This window comes from the organism of the source record quoted next, unplaced genomic scaffold (assembly GCF_019419815.1).
Source record: "Pyrus x bretschneideri cultivar Hongxiangsu unplaced genomic scaffold, Pyrus_bretschneideri_v1 Contig14, whole genome shotgun sequence".
In the NCBI taxonomy this organism is placed as follows: Eukaryota; Viridiplantae; Streptophyta; class Magnoliopsida; order Rosales; family Rosaceae; genus Pyrus; species Pyrus x bretschneideri.
The window spans coordinates 707,219-728,664 of record NW_025999435.1 but is presented as its reverse complement, the minus strand read 5'-3'; the positions used below and the strand labels follow the sequence as shown (position 1 = coordinate 728,664).

The 21,446-nt window shown below is 41.5% G+C and overlaps 1 protein-coding gene across 1 annotated transcript; it reads left to right on the top strand.

Moving 5' to 3' along the window:
• Window positions 1–709: 709 nt before the first annotated feature.
• On the top strand, window positions 710–1,926 carry LOC125475174 (GDP-fucose transporter 1-like). The gene has a single exon (XM_048579567.1). The coding sequence runs from the start codon at window positions 1,300–1,302 to the stop codon at window positions 1,801–1,803; it is 504 nt and encodes a 167-aa protein (XP_048435524.1). The 5' UTR covers window positions 710–1,299; the 3' UTR covers window positions 1,804–1,926.
• Window positions 1,927–21,446: the final 19,520 nt, after the last annotated feature.

Genomic DNA, 21,446 nt, shown 5'->3' with positions numbered 1-21,446 from the left:
CCTTTTCACCTTCCCGAACCTCTCCCAAGCATCCAATGGCTTTTGAAACAAATGGGTAGGTAAAATTATAGGGGCACAATCCCTCCTCTCTCAGCCGCCGGAAGAGCTCAACGGCGCTTCTGAAACTACTCCTTTTGGCAAACGCCTTGATCATCACATCGTAAACAAACAAGCACGGATCTTTGATGAAACGGAAGACTTTCTCGGCGTAATCAAAGTTTCCGAGAGATGTGTCGGTGCAGAAAATCATGAGCTTGTTGACGGCGGCTCTGTCTTGGTTGCAGGAGGTTGAGAAGGAGATTGGTTATTTTGATTGGTTTACAAGGAGGTTCATTCCAACCTATGTTCATACGCGCATCCTCACCACTAGGAGGTTGAGAAGCTGAGGTAAAAATCATATGCATTCATTCAGGAAATCATGTTTATGTGACCGGGTTTTGTTTTTTTATTGCTACATTGATATTTTTATATTAGAGAGGAAGAATTTGGCTAAGTCACATAATGAGCAACTTAATTTGATATCAAATTCGTTATTCACGATATTCAAAACTAAGACCTCTCATTTTCAAGTAGAGAGGAATATCATCAGACTGTATTACTGAGTTATCATGTGATTGAGTTTTAGTTGGACTGTGAAATTAAATCTGTATAGTTTTTATAGAAAAGCATATTTGAGTTGTTCGAGGAAAAGTTAAACAAATTTACAAATTATCTTTCATTGTTGTCCTATTTTTTTAGGCTTCAATTTCCCTTTAAATAATTAGGTGGTGAATTCAATTGACATTTTGAGAGATTTCAATGTCTTACTCGATTGAAAAACCAAAAAGTCTTCAACACTCTCCCTTGTACAAGAACAAAATCTTAACGCCGTAGAAATTTCAATGTTATTTCTCCACTCCACCAGTCTTTCTGCTCTGCAACGCCTTAGAAATTTCACTTCGCTCCTCTGAGCTCGCCGGAGCTCCTTCCTAGATCTCGGCCTCCGCCGCAACCCCGTCGTCGTCTTCGTTTCGCTCAAAGATCCGAGCTTTTCTGCATGTCGGTGATGTTCAATTCTTCATAGCTTTCCATTCAACCGATTCAATTGTCGTTTAATGCATTAATTTCAAACCCAAATAGTAGATCGGCATAATCTTCAAAACCCATATCTCAGATTTCTCTATGAAGTGTTCACGTCTTCGATTTCTTTCACTTGCCTCTGTTAGTGTAGCCTTTCACTGTACATATAGCTCTTGAAATTTTGAAGATCTGCTCGATATTTTTTGCTCTGAATTCGAATTGGTACTTTAGTTAGTGACAATGTCTGCGATTAAAGTCGATTCTGCTAAGCCGTATTTCGCTACTAGCAGTCTTGTGATTGGGGATGCTCTCTGTTCTAGCTTGTTAGCCGTGATAAACAAGTTTGCCATTACCAAATTCAACTACCCTGGCCTTTTGACTGCATTGCAGTACCTTACATCTGCTTTGGGAGTTTGCGGTTTGGGAAAGTCAGGATTTTTGCACCACGATCCCTTCACATGGCAGACGGCCAAGACGTTTTTGCCCGCTGCACTTGTGTTTTACCTTGCTATCTTTATCAACACCAATCTTCTTCGCCATGCGAATGTGGATACGTTTGTAGTGTTTAGATCCTGCACGCCCCTTTTGGTTGCGCTGGCGGATACTGCGTTTAGGAAGCAGCCAATCCCGTCTAAGCTTACCTTTGTATCGTTGTTGATCATTTTGGGTGGAGCTGTTGGTTATGTGGCCAGCGATTGGGTTTTAGTTCGACTGCGTATTCGTGGGCGTTTGCCGATTTGGTGACCATTGCAACTAAGATGGTTTATATTAAGCATATGTTCACGAATGTCGGTTTGAATGCTTGGGTTTTTGTGTTGTACAACAATCATTTGTGACAGATGATGGCTCTACCGTTTTGGATTATTAGTGGAGAGTGTTCTGATGTGTTTGCAAGGTCAGTCTAGAGATTTTTGAGGCCCGGGTGATGTCAAAAAATGTGTCTTCAATTCATATAAAAAAATTATTTGTTTTCACACGTAAAATATTGATAAAATTATATTTAGAAAAACATTTCAAACTCAATAATTTAGAAACACGGAATAACTAATTTATTTTGTATTGAGAGAAGGAAACCAAAAAATTTCGGGCTTACAAATAGATAGATTATGAGTTTTATTTTCCATATGAACTTTTAAAGTGTTTTTGTATAAATTGTGTATTTTTTCTTATTTACTAATCTCGTAAAAAAAAATAATAATGTTTTCAAGTCTTTAAGGAAATGTTTAAGTAATGAATGAACATTCAATTAAACATTTTGATGACACATAATATTATCTGCAAATTTGGTCTAAAAATTTAGTTTACGCATTACTCTTTGTTGAAGATTTGACTTGAATTGGAACGGATATTTAAAAATAGCAACCCACATAACTACTAGCTAGTAAATAAATTAACAACCAAACAAAAATTTGTAAAATTTGTAAATAAAAAAAAAGAAAAAAACATGCACATAGCATTTCAAACTTAGGACATCTCGTTAATTTAAACAACAAAAACCATCGTTTCTAATTAAACTTCTTGATCATTTAGCCAAATTTTATAAATTTTATATTGTTATGAAAAGAAATTTGCAAAAATTGGAATGTAAATAAACACATGGTGTTTTGAACCTACGACCACCTCATTACTTTTAAACAACAAAACTATCAGTTCTAATTAAATTTTTTTATCACTAAACCAAATTTTATAAATTTATACTCTTATAAAAACATATATACCACTCTAATAATTTTGATGCCCCCAATTTTTTTGGACCCCGGACGGTCGCCCTGCCCGCACTAGGCTTGGGCGGAGCCTCTGTGTGTTGCTCCTTCTGGATCGAATCTTGCGAATTTCTTTGTCAATTTGATAACTATTTCTTTTTTAGTTTTTAGTTTTGATTTGTTTCTAGAGATAGAAAGAAAGTATATGAAAACGTGAGGAATGAAAAAGGATTATGCGAGGTTCATGGGAGGTAAAAGCGAGGAATCAAGGACATCATATGAAAACAAAAACCTCGAAAATGTCAAATATGACATAGCTTTATCCAACTGATTCGTCCAAAGTCAGAGACTTCAATTCCCCTTTTAATAACCAATTCTGTATTGTGGGAAATTAACTTTTGCATATTCTAAGAGCAACTCCACCCCTAAAAAAATACGCAAGCATTCAGCCCATTTAATTCACTCAATGAACAGTGATAGACCCCAATGAATAGTAATAGGTCAAATGCATCTCCACCCCTAAAAAATGTGTTGGCACAAAGTCTAAAAAATACGCTAGCACAAACGATCTCCACCCCTACAAAATGTGCTGGCACCCAGCCCATTTAAAATATTATTAATTTTTTAAAAAAATAATAAATAAAAAAATAGTTTTAAATTCGGATAGGATTTTTAACCAATCTTGTCACGCCACATGTCATTATCCAAACGTACTATTTTGTGAATATATTTCCTCTAAGATTTTCAACCAATCCCAACGCGTCTCGTGTCATTATCTGTTTACAATAGTTTAGCCAAGATTGCAATAAGATTTTCAACCAATCTTGTCACGCCAAGTGTCATTATCTGAATGTACTATTTTGGGGATAGATTTCCAATAAGATTTTCAATCAATCCCGACGCCCCACGTGTCATTATCTGTTTACAATAATTTAGCCAAGATTTTGATAAGATTTTTAACCAATCACGTAGTGCCACATGACATTATCCAGAACCTTATCCTTTCTTTTTTTGTCCATATAAACCCTACATCCCTGCATCCATCCTCACACCAAACTCAATCATTCTTTTTAGCTCAAAATCCTTCTTCATCGTTTTCAAACCTTGAGTTCTTTTTACAATGTCTTCTTCAAGGAGAGTGTATAAACAGTTTGAGGAGCAATAGAAAATATTGTTGGCACAACAGGAAGAATTGATCAATCGCGAGGAAGGTGGAGGTGGAGATGAGACTTTCGCAATGGAGGAGGATGAGGATGATGACCATAGAAGGCAAAGGGTGTAATACCCTGAATACTTAAATATATGAAATATATTCATAATTATGAATATGTGGAGAAAATCGAAAATAAATCGATTTATGGTTATGAAGATAGAATTGAGAAATTATTATAATTCACATAATTGTATTATTGAGATTTTATGTTATTTTTCAAGAAATCATATTAATTTATTTGAAATCAGTTCTAAATTAAACTGGTTACGAAGTTTGAAGTTTGGAAGTTAATTATTTAAAATCCGTAGACCATTCGAGGTCACAATTTATATTTTAAAATAGAGCTTGATCTCACGAATGCGTGGACGCAAACTGTTCGCGAAACGGAGTTATAACGAAGAGGTTATTAACGATAGAATTTGAGGATGAAATAGTCATTTTAGCATTAAGAGGGAAGGCTCCAGAAAATGTGGAGCAATGGGAGTGCAACGTGTGTGGCTGTGATTAAAAGGGAAGAAGAGAAAAATGAGGGACTGGGACCAATGGGAGGGGAAGGAAAGGAGGGCACGAGAGAGAAGGAAAAGGAGAAAATACAGGGGAAATGGGTACCCGTGAAACCGTGACCCGACCCAGACCTAACTCCCAACTCCGACCACCATTGACGGCGAGGTTAGCGTCAAAATGACCCTTCCTTCAAGGCCAATCGATCTCTTTCCCATTTTAGTCTGAAAATGTAATAAAATTTGGAGGATTACGAGAGAAACAGTGAGGAGAGGTGACGGGTTGGCTTCAAATTTACCATGATCTAAAGCTAAATCCACCCATAAACACCACACATAGTCATACCTCAACCTTATGAACAAAGCCCATCCATTGGTTGGGGCGGCGGATCACTGGAGGAGTTGAATCAAGAACACCCAAAACAAGGGTTTCAGCGGTTCGTGGCCAATTTGAGGGGTTTCTCGGACAAACTGGACTTGGCCGCAGGTATAAAGTTTGATCTACTCTTTGAGATCTTTATTTCTGAAATTTTTGAGAATTTTTAAAAATAGTTGAATTTTCCGGCGAGTCGGAGCGGCCGACCGCCACCTGCGGTGGTGCGTGGCTAAGACAATGATATTGCTCTTTTTAAGCTAATTGCAATGTTCTGAGCCCGTATTTATAATATATTTGATGTGAATCAATTGTTTGGATTTAATTTATGAAGTGTTAGTCATTTTAAAATGTGAAGATTATGAAATAGAATTTAGAATGTGAACTACGAATGGTTTGATCCCTGTTTAGGGTACGTAGGTAGTCTAATGAGACGTTAGATGCAGCCATAAAATAAGTGAGATTAAATAATTGAGAATTAATATTTAGATTGAATTTTGACCTAAGAGAAGGAAAGGGTTCTAAATTGGAAGTGAAATTGTATGTTTTGGTAAATGATTAATGTTTATGAATTACACGTGGGGTGAAGGAAACTATTTGGAGAATGCTACTAATGATAGTGTTTTCAATTGTTAATTTAATGTTATGTTTTGACATTTAAGAAAATATGGATAGCTTGTAAGAATCTAAATCATTGACTTAGAGGAGTGTGACTAATGAAAATAAATTAACTATGATTTGAAATTGGGCCTATCGACAAAATCAATCCCTGAAAAAAAAAAATTTCAGGGCCGGGGCGTTACAGAGGGCCTCACATTCCCACCGTGTCATGGAAGTTATGGGTCAGATAGCCAAACCCAGACGTGTCATGGAAACTATTTGCAACCATGATCCATACTTTGTGCAAAAAGATGATGCTTTTCATGTTCTAGGTCTTATTCCTGAGCAAAAAATTATGACTGCTTTGCGAATGCTTGCATATGGAGCATCTACATATCAAGTTGATGAGATCGCGAGGATGGGAAAAATAACTATTTTGGAGTCCTTGATTCAGTTTTGCTTTGCAATTGAAGTGCTCTACACCAATGAGTACATTCGGAAACCCACGCCAAGGGACAGGCGAAGGCTTCTGAGGAAGGGTGAGATGCAAGGCTTCCTTGGCATGATTGGAAGCATCGACTGCATGCACTGGACTTGGAAACACTGTCCAAGTGCGTGGTAATGAGCTTATGGCGACAATAATAAGCCAAAAGTATCATTTTGGAAGCGGTGGCTTCATTTGATACATGAATTTGGCATGCTTTTTTGGTGTTCCAGGAGCTCAAAATAACCTAAATGTCCTTACCTAATCTCCAGTGTTTGACGAATTGTTGCAAGGAAAAATGCCGAGATGCACATATTGGGTTAATGGCCATAAATATGACGGACCATATTACCTTGCAGACGACATTTACCCAAGGTGGTCAACGTTTGTCAAAACAGTCCCACATCTACATAGTGAAAAAGAAAAACACTTCACAGAATTTCAAGAGGGGTGTAGGAAGGATGTGGAGCATTGTTTTGGTATTCTGCAAGCTCGCTTGGCGATTGTCAGGGCTGCTGCTAGAATGTTTGATGTCAAGGCTCTTCAATCCATCATGATGACGTGTATTATTCTCCACAACATGATTGTGGAAGATGAGTATGATTATGATGTCGTCGATGAATATGAGTCGGATACGATGAACAACTGAAAAACACGTATCTACTATGCTCATGACCGGACCGAAGATCCCGTGCAACATGAGCCGTTAGAATGGGATGGACATTACAATGAATTGATCTTTGAGCGGTACACTTTAGTGCAAAAGCCATACTAGCACATACGCCACCATAATGACTTGATTGAGCAGCAGTGGGGATTGTAACAATGTGAAGATAATTAAAATGAGCTTCTAGTTGAAGAATAAAGTGTATTTTTTTTAAGTTTATGAAATTTTATTTAGTGTGCTTTTTTTATAAAGTTTATTTGGTGAGGTTATGTAATAATTGGGTGTTTTTTTCTAAAAGTTTATTTGGTGAATTTATGTAATCTTATTTGATGTGTTTAAATAAAGTTCCAAAAATAAATTTAAAATTACATAAAGTTTTAAAAATAAATAATAAATTACACAAAGTACGAATAATAAATAAGAAATTACATCTATTAATAAAAATAAATAAGAAATTACATAAAGTACTAAAAAAAAATACGAAATTATACAAAGTCTGTGGAGCTAGGATATGTGGTGCTAGGATATGTGTAGCTAGAACCCCATCGACTTGTTTCCGCATCTCTTGCACACCTCATTCACACCACGTCTCTTTTTTTCGAAGTCCAAAAATATTTTGAATTTGGATATAGTCTTACTAGAGGCTTGTTCATAGTGTCACGATCTGCTTGAGCCATCCTTTCTTCTCTAAGCATCTCATTTTCTCGATTAAGTACTTCTCTAATCATCTCATTCTCTCGATTAAGTATTTCTCTTTGTCTCTCAGACGCTGCATCACATCTTTCAATAATTGCTAATATTGCTGCCATAGTAACATCTTTTTCCTCATTTCTAGTCGTTTTCCACGCCATGTTCAGTTCACCTTGGCAAGCAAGTTCGTTCATATATTTAGTGTAGTCATTTTTGGAAGAACTACCTTTTTTCTTTGATGCCTTTTTACCTTGAGGCCAGAGGGATTGACAAGTCGGTTGGGTCTCCGGCACTTCTTCAGGCGTCCCTTCAGTCTCTTCAAATGTGTCGCCTTCTTGTTCGGTCGTGTCTGCCTCTGGCGAACTATGTAGACTCATGCCGTGAGTGACAACTTCTGGACTGGTTGCCACAATTTTGTATCTGGGGCAATCTTTGACAATTTGCCAACATTCATATTTGTTGAATGATTTGTTTTGGTTCTTCAAATTATAGAATGTTTGTGCTTGTAGTGTCTATAAATGTGGGATAAGACAATATTATAAAATGCGGGTGTAACACAAATAAATAAATTAAAATATTGGGGCGGGTGGAATGCATATAAATAAATAAATAAAAATATTGTGTGACAACCCGTTCCAAATTTTACGTTTTTATTTTATTTTAAAAGCGTGAATTTACGAAATTGCCCTAGAGGTAAGGACTTTGACTTCCGTTGACCATCGACTTGAGAGATGTGGGACTTATTCTTTTAGCATATCCTCGTAGTACTCATTGGTACGAACGTATAGGCGAAAGCCGTTTGCGAGTCTGGATTATAACGGTATAGTTACGGACGTTCGAAATTGGTTATTCAAGGTTTAGTGTTTATTTAAATTAAATCCCAACTTTGTGGGGGAAGCCCAATCAGAAATGGAGGGAGGAAAGAAGAAAAAAAAAAAAAAAAAAAAAAAGGAAGTGGTTCCCGTCCACCCGCACCTACCGCGGGTCCATTTTCCAAGGCCGATTCCGGCCAACTCCGGTGGAGTTTTTCGATGCCACCACCACCATCTTGAAGCTCTCATTCCCCTATACAAAACCCACCCAAGAACCACCTTGATTAACCATGGTATGAGGCGGTTTGAGGCCACGAAAGTTGCCGAAAATCAATGGTGCTCCGGCCACCCTTTTCAATTTTTCGGCAAATCGGAAAAGCGATGGCCGATGCCACCACTTGGGCTTTGTAGCCCATCATCCCAGGAGCAAAACCCAACCAACCTTGACCCCGTTGGACCACCGTAGATGACGAATCGACGTCGGGAAGTTTTAGGCACCCGTCGGCTTTGTGGGCAAAATTGATCATCTTCCGTCCACTTTTGGACTTCGTGGCAGGTATGAAAGTTGCTCCACTCACTGAGATCTTCATTTCTGTGAAGTTTGAGAATTTTTGGAAATAGTTGGATTTTCCGGCGAGTTGGGGCGGCCGACCGCCACCCGCGGCGGCGCGTGGCCAGTGGGCCGCCAATGCTATTTTTAGGCTATGTCAAATGTCTTGAATTCAGTTTTGTCATTTGAATGACGTAGGTTGATAGTTGGAACCTAAATTCGTTACGATACGTTACTTGATAAAAATGTGAATCGATGATCCGACCGTTGGATCGTCACCAAAATTGGATACATTATAATACGTAATATTTAAAGATCATAGGAATTTATGGATCGGGAATCCGACTTACGGATCTTCCTGAATTGAATTTGTAAGTTAGTAAAATAAATGTTGACGGCCACTTGTTTTAGGCAATTGGCGGAGATCTGACCGTTGGATCGTAATGAAATTTTAATATGTTATTCTAGAAACATATTGTGGATCGTTGGGAGTTGCGGATTGGAAATCTAATATGCGGATCTTCCGGGTCAAGTTATACAGGGTTGTAAACCCTACCGTCGATCTTTGATCGACGGTTAACTTGTGGTCAATGGGTCTCAAACTATTTTAGAATGTCGTTGAGGTTGTGTTTTATGTGAATTACGTATTCTTCGGATAAGAGTTCTGAGATGTGATTTGATAATTGGTCACAGGGACCAATCATTCAGGACGCCTCGATGTGTGCGCTAGAGAATCATAGCGTGGACTCCAGGTGAGTGGATCTTTTCCTTTTTATCGTACATATTGTTGAGAGTTCTATCGACACTTTTAAATTGATTAGGTATATTACCTTCGTATAATTATTGTGAATGCTTGAAGTACCTATATGAACTACGAATGGCTTGATCCCTGTCTAGGGTACGTAGGCAGTCTAACGAGACGTTAGATGCAGCCATAAAATATTTGAGACAAAAGCCTTGCTTGGGAAATTGAGTAATGCAAAGGAAATTGGTAAAGGCAAGTTTTAGTTTTATGAATTAGTTTGTTAAATTAGTGTTAATTGGATAGTCATGGATAATTATCCCTGAAAATAAGTAGTTTGGGAGTAGGACGTTATTGATTGTACACTTCTCACTGTATTGTTTATAATTGAAAATGCTATGACATGATTGAGTATTATATTGCATCATGGTATATCCATATGTATATTACTTGCATATAATTATTGGGAATGCTTTCAAGTGCAAAGGTGAACTCAGGACACCCAGGTAAGTTCAGGTGAGTTTATGGTATTAGTTGAATCGATTGAGTTATAGCATGACTACAGTTATGTGTTAGGCAACTTCGATACTGTCGTACTGGTTGCCATGAGTTCCACATGTTATATTGAGATGCATTGAGAGCTCATAAACCTGCACCCCGGTGTTAGTGCTCCCGCCCGTGGCCAGGGCACAGTCCTTCACGTGATGTTCACCTCCCGCACCTTACGCTTACCTTGGATTCAAGGTAGGTGCACAGTTCTGTCGTACAGACCACTCTAGGTGGTTCCGACTCGTAGGTGACCCGCGATTATTCGCCCAGTCTTCACGTGATCGTAGCACTTGAGCGTATTTATTTACACCCAGTCCTGTCGTACAGACCACTTTAGGTGGTTCCGACTCGTGTGCAGGTATACTTATTGAGCTATTGGCTAGCCAGGATTGATGAGATATGGGTAAGTCGTACAGGTCACTATAGGTGATTCCGACTTATATGCTAGCCATGATTGATGAGATATGGATAAGTCGTACAGGTCACTATAGGTGACTCCGACTTATATGCTAGCCAGGATTGATGAGATATGGATAAGTCGTACAGGTCACTATAGGTAACTCCGACTTATATGCTAGCCATGATTGATGAGATATGGATAAGTTGTACATGTCATTTTAGATGACTCTGACTGATATATCACTTTGTATTGATTTAGTTCATTTGGCCTACTTATTAATGTATGGTGGAGTTGATGGCAAACCGTGGTTTTGGTCATTTCTGAGTATGGTTTGGATATATGTATATATGTTGTACTGTCTTATGGAAAACGATACGGGTTTTACATTTAGGGGCATTACTTTTAGAGAGGTAATAACCTTGGGAAGCTTGGTTTTATTGCTTACTCACACCTTCTGTTTGGTGCCCTCCAGGTTTTAGCTGCTGAGTTTGTATCGACAAGAATCTGTGGCGAATCTTAGTATTGATGGATATTTCTGAGGGTATGATTCTGACCCACACTACTGTACCTTACTTATGCTCTGACATCGCGTGTGAAATGGGTTCGCTCCCACTCGTAGCGCACTCTGGTACTTATACACTTTTAGATTCAAAATTTATTCACTTTTTATACACTATCACATTTTATGGCTTCGTCACCTTCCAGGTGTCGGCCAGCACTGCTCGATTCAGGGTCCAAGTGGACTTTCTGGGTCGGGGTGTGTCAATTGTCACATGATCCGCTAAACTTGTCCCACTACGCAAATTACCGGAAGCATGAGAGATGGCGTTTTTCCAACAAGTAAAGGCTGCGTTGAGTTTTTTCCAACTACCTTGAAGACCTTGACTACTTCTGACATCTTTTCCATGTACATCGCAAAACTCCTTCGTAATTTTACTCCACATTTCTTGCTTATCCATCTCATTAACTGTAATTAGGTCATGAGTAGTGTGAACTCAGCATTCATACAAAGTAAGATCTTCGATGAGCTTCCACGTAGTCATTTTTTTCTCTCAAAAATTATATGAAAGCTTTGGTAAACATTGTTGAAAATATTGAAATGTGGTGTAAGGTGGAATACGAGGGTTATGTATTTATAGGAAAAATAAATTAATTTTTAAAAAATTTTATGTATTTTTTAAACAATTTTTAATTAATTTTTTTTATCAATTTTAATTTAGGTAATTAATCTGGACCATTGGATTTGAAAAAGATTCAAATCCAACAGCCTATACCTTGACACGTGGCCAACGGTCATAATTCTGACAGTTGTGCCTTTTTTTATTTATTTATGGGGGAAAAATATGGATCGTTGATGTAACATCCCGTCCCGAAACTAACGAAACGTACGTGTGAATTTACGATTTTACCCCTAGATCGTTTTTGTCACGTTATTGGTTGTTTAGTGTGGTGTGGAATGTATTGGATCACACACACACACACACACCATCACTTTCCCGGGATTCCCTCCCTCATTCCCTCACTCTGTCTTTCTCTGTCTCTTTCTTTTTTTTTCTCTCTCTCTCTCTCTCCCCGAGTCCATCTTCTTCTTCTTCTTCTTCTACATACGGACATACACACAAACATACTCAAATCTTCACCAATCGAGGAAACCAAGGGTGTAGTTGTACTCGTGAGGCTGAGAGGAGTTCAGAGGTGCCATTCTCAGGTAAGAACTTCAACGTTTTCACGTCGATATCGCCATGTCCGAATTGTGTACTGTTCATGCAACCCTTAAACTAGCTTGTTTTTGGAATTTTGAAGCTCGTAGTTGTGTTTGTGAGGTCCCAAGGAGCCTCGGAGCACTTCGTTGGACGAGTTTGGACGTCGGGATCGTCCTGTTCAAAGTTGGCCGATTTTTTGAAGTCGTGGACAGGTATGATCGTGTGATTTTTAGGCCTTAAAACTAGTCTAACGTTGTTCTACTAGTCCTAAGCTTCATTTTGGTATATAGATCGTGAAAAACGGTTGAGAAACGAGTGAGAAAACACGATTTGAAATTTTCCCAGTTTTCCGGCGCCGGCGACGGCGCCGGACTCTCGCCGGAGAAGAAAGGGGAATATTCCGTTAAGTCTAACGGAATATTCCTAACGGCAGTTGACGGCGTCAGTTAAGGTTAACGGAATATTCCGTCAGTTTAACGGAATATTCCTGACGGCGTCAGTTGACGCCGTCAGTGTGCATGGCACGTGGCCGCGCGTGGGGGCGCGTAGATCCGTGCCTGTTCAGGCGCGTGGGGGCGCGTGCGTAGTCCAAAAATTATTCTAAAAATATGGGTGTGATCCTGAGGTTGTGTAGATCACGTTGGTATATTCAATTGTCCATTTTGAGCAATGTATGAGAAGTTATTACGAGAAGTTGCTTAGGTGCTTTTAAATTAACGTTTTCGTAGCTTTTGCGCGTATAGGTGATTCGTATTCCGAGGACGAGCATTCACACTCGAGGCAAGGGGGCTACGACCCTTCCACTTATCAGTGAGTGGGCTTTTGTTTTCCGTATATACCTATATACATTTATATTCCCAGAAATTAAATAGAAAATGTTATTTGTTTTATGCCATGCATCATAGGAATGTCGTTTACGCATCATCGCATGTATTAGTAGTGGCATACATATATATATGTGTATTTGGTGCTGTGGACGCACAGGTAAGTGCCAGGTAAGCGGTATTCATGTTGTTATGCAATAGTAGTTTGAAATGCTTAGAGAGCTCATAATCTGCACCCCGGTGTTAGTGCTCCCGCCCAGGGCCAGGGCATAGTCCTTCACGTGATGTTCACCCGCACCACACGCTCGTCTTGGATCCAAGTTAGGTGCAAGCCTTGTCGTACAGACCACATTAGGTGGTTCCGACTCGTAGGTGACCCGCGATTATTCGCATAGTCTTCACGTGATCGTAGCACTAGAGCGTATATATATTACACCCAGTCTTGTCGTACAGACCACGTTAGGTGGTTCCGACTCGTGTGCAGATTCAGATATTGAGTTGAGATTGGAGCTCTATATGCAACCGTACAGGTCACGTTAGGTGACTCCCGGCTGCCAGATTATGTGTTATTGATGTGAATTATGCTTGAGCATTTATATTTGATTATGAGATTCTGTTGTGGCATATTCTCGAGCATGAATGGCATATTTTGGAGCATGATTGGCATATCTATACATACGTATATATGTTCATTTTCTGGGAAGTATACAGGTTTTACGGCGAGGGGTTAGAATGTATTTTGCTAAAGAGTTTTCAAAGAACTTTGTTTTTGCCCACTCACGCTTTTGTTTTTGCGCCCCTCCAGGTTCTAGTGGTCTAGCAAGTTCGGTGGTTTATCCCAGAGGGCGTCCCGGCATTTCTGACAGACACTCACCCTTGTAGGGCCACCTTCGGGTGTATATATGTCGTACCTTTCCTTTTCGACTGCTGTAGACTTGCTCTGAATTGTGTCTCACATACACTAGTACCTTGTATGCTAGTTAGTTTTTAATTATTAGTACTTTTATATTACTTTAACATTAGCTTCCGCACGCGCACATGGCTACGTCACCTTCGTGTGACGGCCAGCATGCCCTGATCTCGGTCGGGGTGTGTCAGCTTGGTATCAGAGCCTAGGTTTTGGCAGTCCTGTGTCTTTGTGAGTATTCTAATAGTTGGTGTCTTCTGTCAGAATCATGCCGCCTCATCGGGAACCACGTCGCTCCGATGAGTCTAGTTTCCCCGATCTTACTCAGTTGGGGGAAGTTATTGCCACAGCCCTTCAAACAGTGATGCGCCCTCCCCAGAGGACTCCTCTGGAGACTATGTATAATCTGAAGTTAGATAAGTTTAAAGGTAATGAGGGTCACGAAGGCGCAGAGCGTTGGTTGGAACACATAGAGAAGACTTTTCGTGTGTTGCATAACCAGGGGAACCTTCCTATGGAAAGGTGGGTCGAGACAACCTCTTGGTTTCTGGAGATGGAGTCTGCAGCCTGGTGGGAACAAGAACTTCGTAGGTTGACTCCAGCCCAGAGGACCGATTGGAATGTTTTTAAGGACGTGTTTCAGAGGAGATTTGTACCCCCTGAGTATATTGACCGTAAGAAACAGGAATTCACTGAGTTGAAACAGCGAAAGATGACGGTTAACGAGTATTATCGTAAGTTCACTGATTTGTCTCGTTACTACCCTGATGTCGCTGGTAATCCGGCGGAGATGCTTCGTCGTTTCCGTTTAGGCACTAGGAAGAGATGGCGTTCTATGGTAACTACTACTCACTGTGAGTCCTACCAGGAGTTCTATGAAATACTGTTGAGGGTAGAGGACTCTGAGAATATGTCGAGTGACAGTGATGAAAAGAAAGATGACAAAGGGAAAAGTCAAGTGTCGCTTGGGCCTCGCCAGACTCAGAACTTTAAAAGGGGTGGTGCTAGTTCAAGTTCGTCTAGTGGTGGTTTCAGTACCTCTGGACAGGGACGAGGAGGTAGGTTTTATGGAGGTGCTCGAGGCCAGAGACAAGGTGATGGTGGCCGAAACCGAGTTCCATTTTTCCATAGATGTAATAACCGACATTTCGGCGAGTGCAGGCGTGGCAGCGGTGGTTGTTTCACGTGTGGACAGATGGGACATAGAGCGGTGAATTGTCCTCAGGGTCAGCAGCAGAAGCCGCAGCAGACCGTTATGCCGCCACCTGCACCGATTCTGCAAATCCAGGGTCCGAGTAATTATGGTCAAGCAGGTAGAGGTGGTGCTTACCACTATCAGGGTGATGTTGTTCCTTATGCTCCGGGACAATATCAGTACCCCCATGACCCGTATTCACAAGGTGGTTATCCCCCGTATCCCAGTAACTACATGCCGTATCCTCCAGCTCCGGTAGGTGGTTCTCAGTGGTACCAAGGAGGACAGTATCCACAGGGTGAGATTGCCACTAGTAGTGCAGGGTTTTCGAGACAGTTGGGTCAGCCCAGTCAGGGGCGTGGAGCTCAAGGTCGCGGTGTTCAAGCGAGCAGAGGTCGCGGCGGACGACAGCAGGGCCAGGGACGTATTCACAATATTTCCCTGCAAGATGCTCAGAACAACCCGGACTTGATTATGGGTACGTTAAACATTCTTGGTTATTTTGCTATAGTCTTAATTGATTGTGGAGCTACACATTCCGTTATTTCTCATACATTTGCTCAAATGACGCAACCTCGCCCCACACCTCTAGGGTACGATTTAGAATTCGCTATGCCTAGAGGAGAGAGATGTGTTGTAGATTGTATGTACCCAGGATGTCCAGTGATAGTAGAGGGTGTTGTTATGCCCGCTGATCTTATCCCGTTAGATATTGTCGATTTTGATGTGATTTTGGGCACAGATTGGTTGCACTTCTATCGTGCCAACATTGATTGTTACGGGAAAGTAGTTACGTTTCACCGTCCTGGATTACCTGAGGTTACTTTTGTGGGTGAGCAGAGTGGGGTAAGACACGGCGTTATTTCGGCTTTGCGAGCGAAGAAGTTGTTGTCTAAAGGTTGCCAGGGGTATCTAGCGCATGTGGTGCTAGAGGAGACCGTTCCTAACAGAGTTGAGGATGTGAGAGTGGTTAGACACTTCCCTGATGTTTTTCCTGGAGATTTACCTGGGTTACCCCCAGATCGAGATGTGGAGTTCACTGTTGAGTTGCTTCCAGGTACCAATCCTATTTCTTTGACTCCTTACCGTATGGCTCCCGCTGAGTTAAGGGAATTGAAAGTGCAGTTACAGGAATTAGTAGATAAGGGATTTATTCAGCCTAGTACTTCGCCTTGGGGCGCTCCAGTATTGTTTGTGAAAAAGAAAGATGGGACTTTGAGGCTGTGTATCGACTACAGACAATTGAATCGGGTGACGATTAAAAACCGTTATCCATTGCCTCGTATCGACGATTTGTTTGATCAGCTGAGAGGTGCTTGTGTATTTTCTAAGATAGACTTGAGGTCTGGGTACTATCAGCTGAAGATTAGTAGGGATGATGTTCCTAAGACGGCGTTCAGGACTCGTTACGGTCATTACGAGTTTCTGGTTATGCCGTTTGGGTTGACGAATGCACCAGCAGCTTGTATGGATTTAATGAACCGGGTATTCCAGCCTTACCTGGATAGATTTGTTATTGTCTTCATTGACGATATTCTGGTGTATTCTAAGTCCAAAGCAGAGCATGTTCGACATCTCACTTTGGTGTTGAAGAGATTGAGGGAACACCAATTGTATGCTAAGTTTAACAAGTGTCAGTTCTGGTTAAATCAAGTTGCATTTTTGGGGCACATCATTTCTGCTCAAGGTATTCTTGTTGATCCTCAGAAGGTTGCAGCTGTGGAGAGTTGGGAGCAACCACGAACCGTCACTGAGGTGAGAAGTTTCATTGGTTTGGCGGGATATTATCGGAGATTCGTTAAGGATTTTTCGGTAATTGCCTTGCCATTGACGAGGTTAACAAGGAAAGACGTTAAGTTTGAGTGGAATGATAAGTGTGAGCAGAGTTTCCAACAGTTGAAGCATTGTCTTACTAATGCACCTGTTTTGGCACTCCCGGACGATAGTGGTGATTTCGAGGTTTATAGCGATGCTTCCTTGAATGGTCTGGGATGTGTATTGATGCAGCATGGTAGGGTGATTGCTTATGCTTCGCGGCAGTTGAAAACCCATGAGATGAATTACCCTACACATGATTTAGAGTTGGCTGCTATCATATTTGCGTTAAAGTTGTGGAGACACTATCTTTACGGGGAAAAGTGTAGAATCTTCACAGATCACAAAAGTCTTCAGTATCTCTTTACTCAGAAGGAACTTAATCTTCGTCAACGGAGGTGGTTGGAGTTGCTCAGCGATTACGATTGCACGATTGATTATCACCCAGGTCGTGCGAACGTAGTGGCTGACGCACTTAGCAGGAAGTCACAGGGCCGTATTAATGCGATGTACGCTAGTCGTATTCCTCTTTTGGTGGACTTGCGTGCTACGGGAGTAAGGTTAGAAGCAGAAGATCGAGAAGTAGCATTACTTGCTAATTTTCAAGTTAGGCCAATCTTGGTTGATCGGGTGCTTGAAGCTCAGGTAGCTGATGAACAAACTCAAGAACTGATTCGAGCTCGAGATCAAGGAAGGAGGCGAGATCTCAGAGTTCGTGATTCTGATGGCATGTTGATGTTAGAAGGTAGAATGTTCGTGCCTAGTAATGCGGATTTGAAGAAGGAAATTCTCGATGAATCACATATCTCGGCTTATGCCATGCACCCAGGGGCAACCAAAATGTATCATACCATTCGACCATTTTACTATTGGCCGGGTATAAAAAGGGAGATAGCTGAGTATGTGAGCAGGTGTGCTGTTTGTCAGCAGGTTAAAGCTGAAAGAAAGAAGCCGTTTGGGTTATTGCAGCCGCTTCCCGTTCCAGAGTGGAAATGGGAAAATATCATTATGGATTTTGTGTACAAGTTGCCGCGTACACATAATGGCTTTGATGGCATTTGGGTGATCGTTGATCGGCTCACTAAATCAGCACATTTCATTCCAGTGAGAGAGAAGTACTCTTTGAACCGGTTAGCAGAGTTGTTTATCTCAAAGGTTGTGAAGTACCATGGTGTCCCTGTGAGTATCGTCTCGGATCGTGACCCACGATTCACATTGAAGTTTTGGGTAGTTTTTCAGGAAGCTTTGGGTACGAGATTACTTTACAGTACGGCATATCATCCACAGACGGACGGACAGTCCGAGAGAACTATTCAGACCTTGGAAGATATGCTGCGAGCATCAGTGTTACAGTTCAGTGATGCTTGGCACCAGCGGTTAGATTTGATGGAATTTGCTTACAACAACAGTTTCCATTCGAGCATTGGCATGGCGCCATTTGAAGCCTTGTATGGTAGATCTTGTCGCACTCCGTTATGTTGGTCAGAGGTTGGAGAAAGAGTCTTAGTAGGTCCGGAGATTGTCGAGGAGACTACTCAAAATGTTCAGGTAATTAGGTCTAACCTGAAGGCAGCTCAGGACAGGCAGAAAAGTTTAGCAGATCGACATGCTACGGACAGAACGTATGAGGTCGGAGATTGGGTGTTTTTGAAGCTTTCACCGTGGAGAGGTGTTGTGCGGTTTGGAAAGAAAGGGAAGTTGAGTCCCAGGTACATTGGACCGTACATAGTCACAGAAAGAGTTGGTGAGGTAGCTTACAGGTTGGAGTTGCCTCCGGAGTTGGCTAAAGTGCATAACGTTTTTCACGTGTCTATGCTCCGACATTATGTTGCTGATCCGTTGCATGTGATACCTCCTCAACCGTTAGAAATAAATCCAGATTTGACGTACGACGAGGAACCGTTAACGATCTTAGATTGGAAGGAGAAGGTTTTGAGGAACAAAACGGTGAAGTTAGTGAAAGTCTTGTGGAGGAATCACTCGGTTGAAGAAGCGACATGGGAGACAGAAAATAGGATGAGGGATTTGTATCCTAGATTGTTCTTTGACCATTAGGGGTGTATTTAGTTATTTTGAATTTCGGGACGAAATTCTATTAAGGTGGGTAGGTTGTAACATCCCGTCCCGAAACTAACGAAACGTACGTGTGAATTTACGATTTTACCCCTAGATCGTTTTTGTCACGTTATTGGTTGTTTAGTGTGGTGTGGAATGTATTGGATCACACACACACACACACACCATCACTTTCCCGGGATTCCCTCCCTCATTCCCTCACTCTGTCTTTCTCTGTCTCTTTCTTTTTTTTTCTCTCTCTCTCTCTCTCCCCGAGTCCATCTTCTTCTTCTTCTTCTTCTACATACGGACATACACACAAACATACTCAAATCTTCACCAATCGAGGAAACCAAGGGTGTAGTTGTACTCATGAGGCTGAGAGGAGTTCAGAGGTGCCATTCTCAGGTAAGAACTTCAACGTTTTCATGTCGATATCGCCATGTCCGAATTGTGTACTGTTCATGCAACCCTTAAACTAGCTTGTTTTTGGAATTTTGAAGCTCGTAGTTGTGTTTGTGAGGTCCCAAGGAGCCTCGGAGCACTTCGTTGGACGAGTTTGGACGTCGGGATCGTCCTGTTCAAAGTTGGCCGATTTTTTGAAGTCGTGGACAGGTATGATCGTGTGATTTTTAGGCCTTAAAACTAGTCTAACGTTGTTCTACTAGTCCTAAGCTTCATTTTGGTATATAGATCGTGAAAAACGGTTGAGAAACGAGTGAGAAAACACGATTTGAAATTTTCCCAGTTTTCCGGCGCCGGCGACGGCGCCGGACTCTCGCCGGAGAAGAAAGGGGAATATTCCGTTAAGTCTAACGGAATATTCCTAACGGCAGTTGACGGCGTCAGTTAAGGTTAACGGAATATTCCGTCAGTTTAACGGAATATTCCTGACGGCGTCAGTTGACGCCGTCAGTGTGCATGGCACGTGGCCGCGCGTGGGGGCGCGTAGATCCGTGCCTGTTCAGGCGCGTGGGGGCGCGTGCGTAGTCCAAAAATTATTCTAAAAATATGGGTGTGATCCTGAGGTTGTGTAGATCACGTTGGTATATTCAATTGTCCATTTTGAGCAATGTATGAGAAGTTATTACGAGAAGTTGCTTAGGTGCTTTTAAATTAACGTTTTCGTAGCTTTTGCGCGTATAGGTGATTCGTCTTCCGAGGACGAGCATTCACACTCGAGGCAAGGGGGCTACGACCCTTCCACTTATCAGTGAGTGGGCTTTTGTTTTCCGTATATACCTATATACATTTATATTCCCAGAAATTAAATAGAAAATGTTATTTGTTTTATGCCATGCATCATAGGAATGTCGTTTACGCATCATCGCATGTATTAGTAGTGGCATACATATATATATGTGTATTTGGTGCTGTGGACGCACAGGTAAGTGCCAGGTAAGCGGTATTCATGTTGTTATGCAATAGTAGTTTGAAATGCTTAGAGAGCTCATAATCTGCACCCCGGTGTTAGTGCTCCCGCCCAGGGCCAGGGCATAGTCCTTCACGTGATGTTCACCCGCACCACACGCTCGTCTTGGATCCAAGTTAGGTGCAAGCCTTGTCGTACAGACCACATTAGGTGGTTCCGACTCGTAGGTGACCCGCGATTATTCGCATAGTCTTCACGTGATCGTAGCACTAGAGCGTATATATATTACACCCAGTCTTGTCGTACAGACCACGTTAGGTGGTTCCGACTCGTGTGCAGATTCAGATATTGAGTTGAGATTGGAGCTCTATATGCAACCGTACAGGTCACGTTAGGTGACTCCCGGCTGCCAGATTATGTGTTATTGATGTGAATTATGCTTGAGCATTTATATTTGATTATGAGATTCTGTTGTGGCATATTCTCGAGCATGAATGGCATATTTTGGAGCATGATTGGCATATCTATACATACGTATATATGTTCATTTTCTGGGAAGTATACAGGTTTTACGGCGAGGGGTTAGAATGTATTTTGCTAAAGAGTTTTCAAAGAACTTTGTTTTTGCCCACTCACGCTTTTGTTTTTGCGCCCCTCCAGGTTCTAGTGGTCTAGCAAGTTCGGTGGTTTATCCCAGAGGGCGTCCCGGCATTTCTGACAGACACTCACCCTTGTAGGGCCACCTTCGGGTGTATATATGTCGTACCTTTCCTTTTCGACTGCTGTAGACTTGCTCTGAATTGTGTCTCACATACACTAGTACCTTGTATGCTAGTTAGTTTTTAATTATTAGTACTTTTATATTACTTTAACATTAGCTTCCGCACGCGCACATGGCTACGTCACCTTCGTGTGACGGCCAGCATGCCCTGATCTCGGTCGGGGTGTGTCAGTTGATCTCTGGATCGGATGGTCCAGATCAATTGCAAATTCAAAATTTTTTGACCGTTGGAAATCCAACTGTCTAGAAAACTAGCCGTTGGAGGCCTCCCATCTGATCATCTCAATGCGCTTGCGCTAGCGGGCCACCCCCACTTTTTGTTGTTGGGATGCGTGCCTGGCAAAAAAAAATATTCAAATGGCCTCCGACACCATGCTGGCGTCATCATGGTGTTAGATGGGCCGGTCCATGGCTTTGTTGATTCTGGGCTGTCATGGAGACCAACTTGGGTT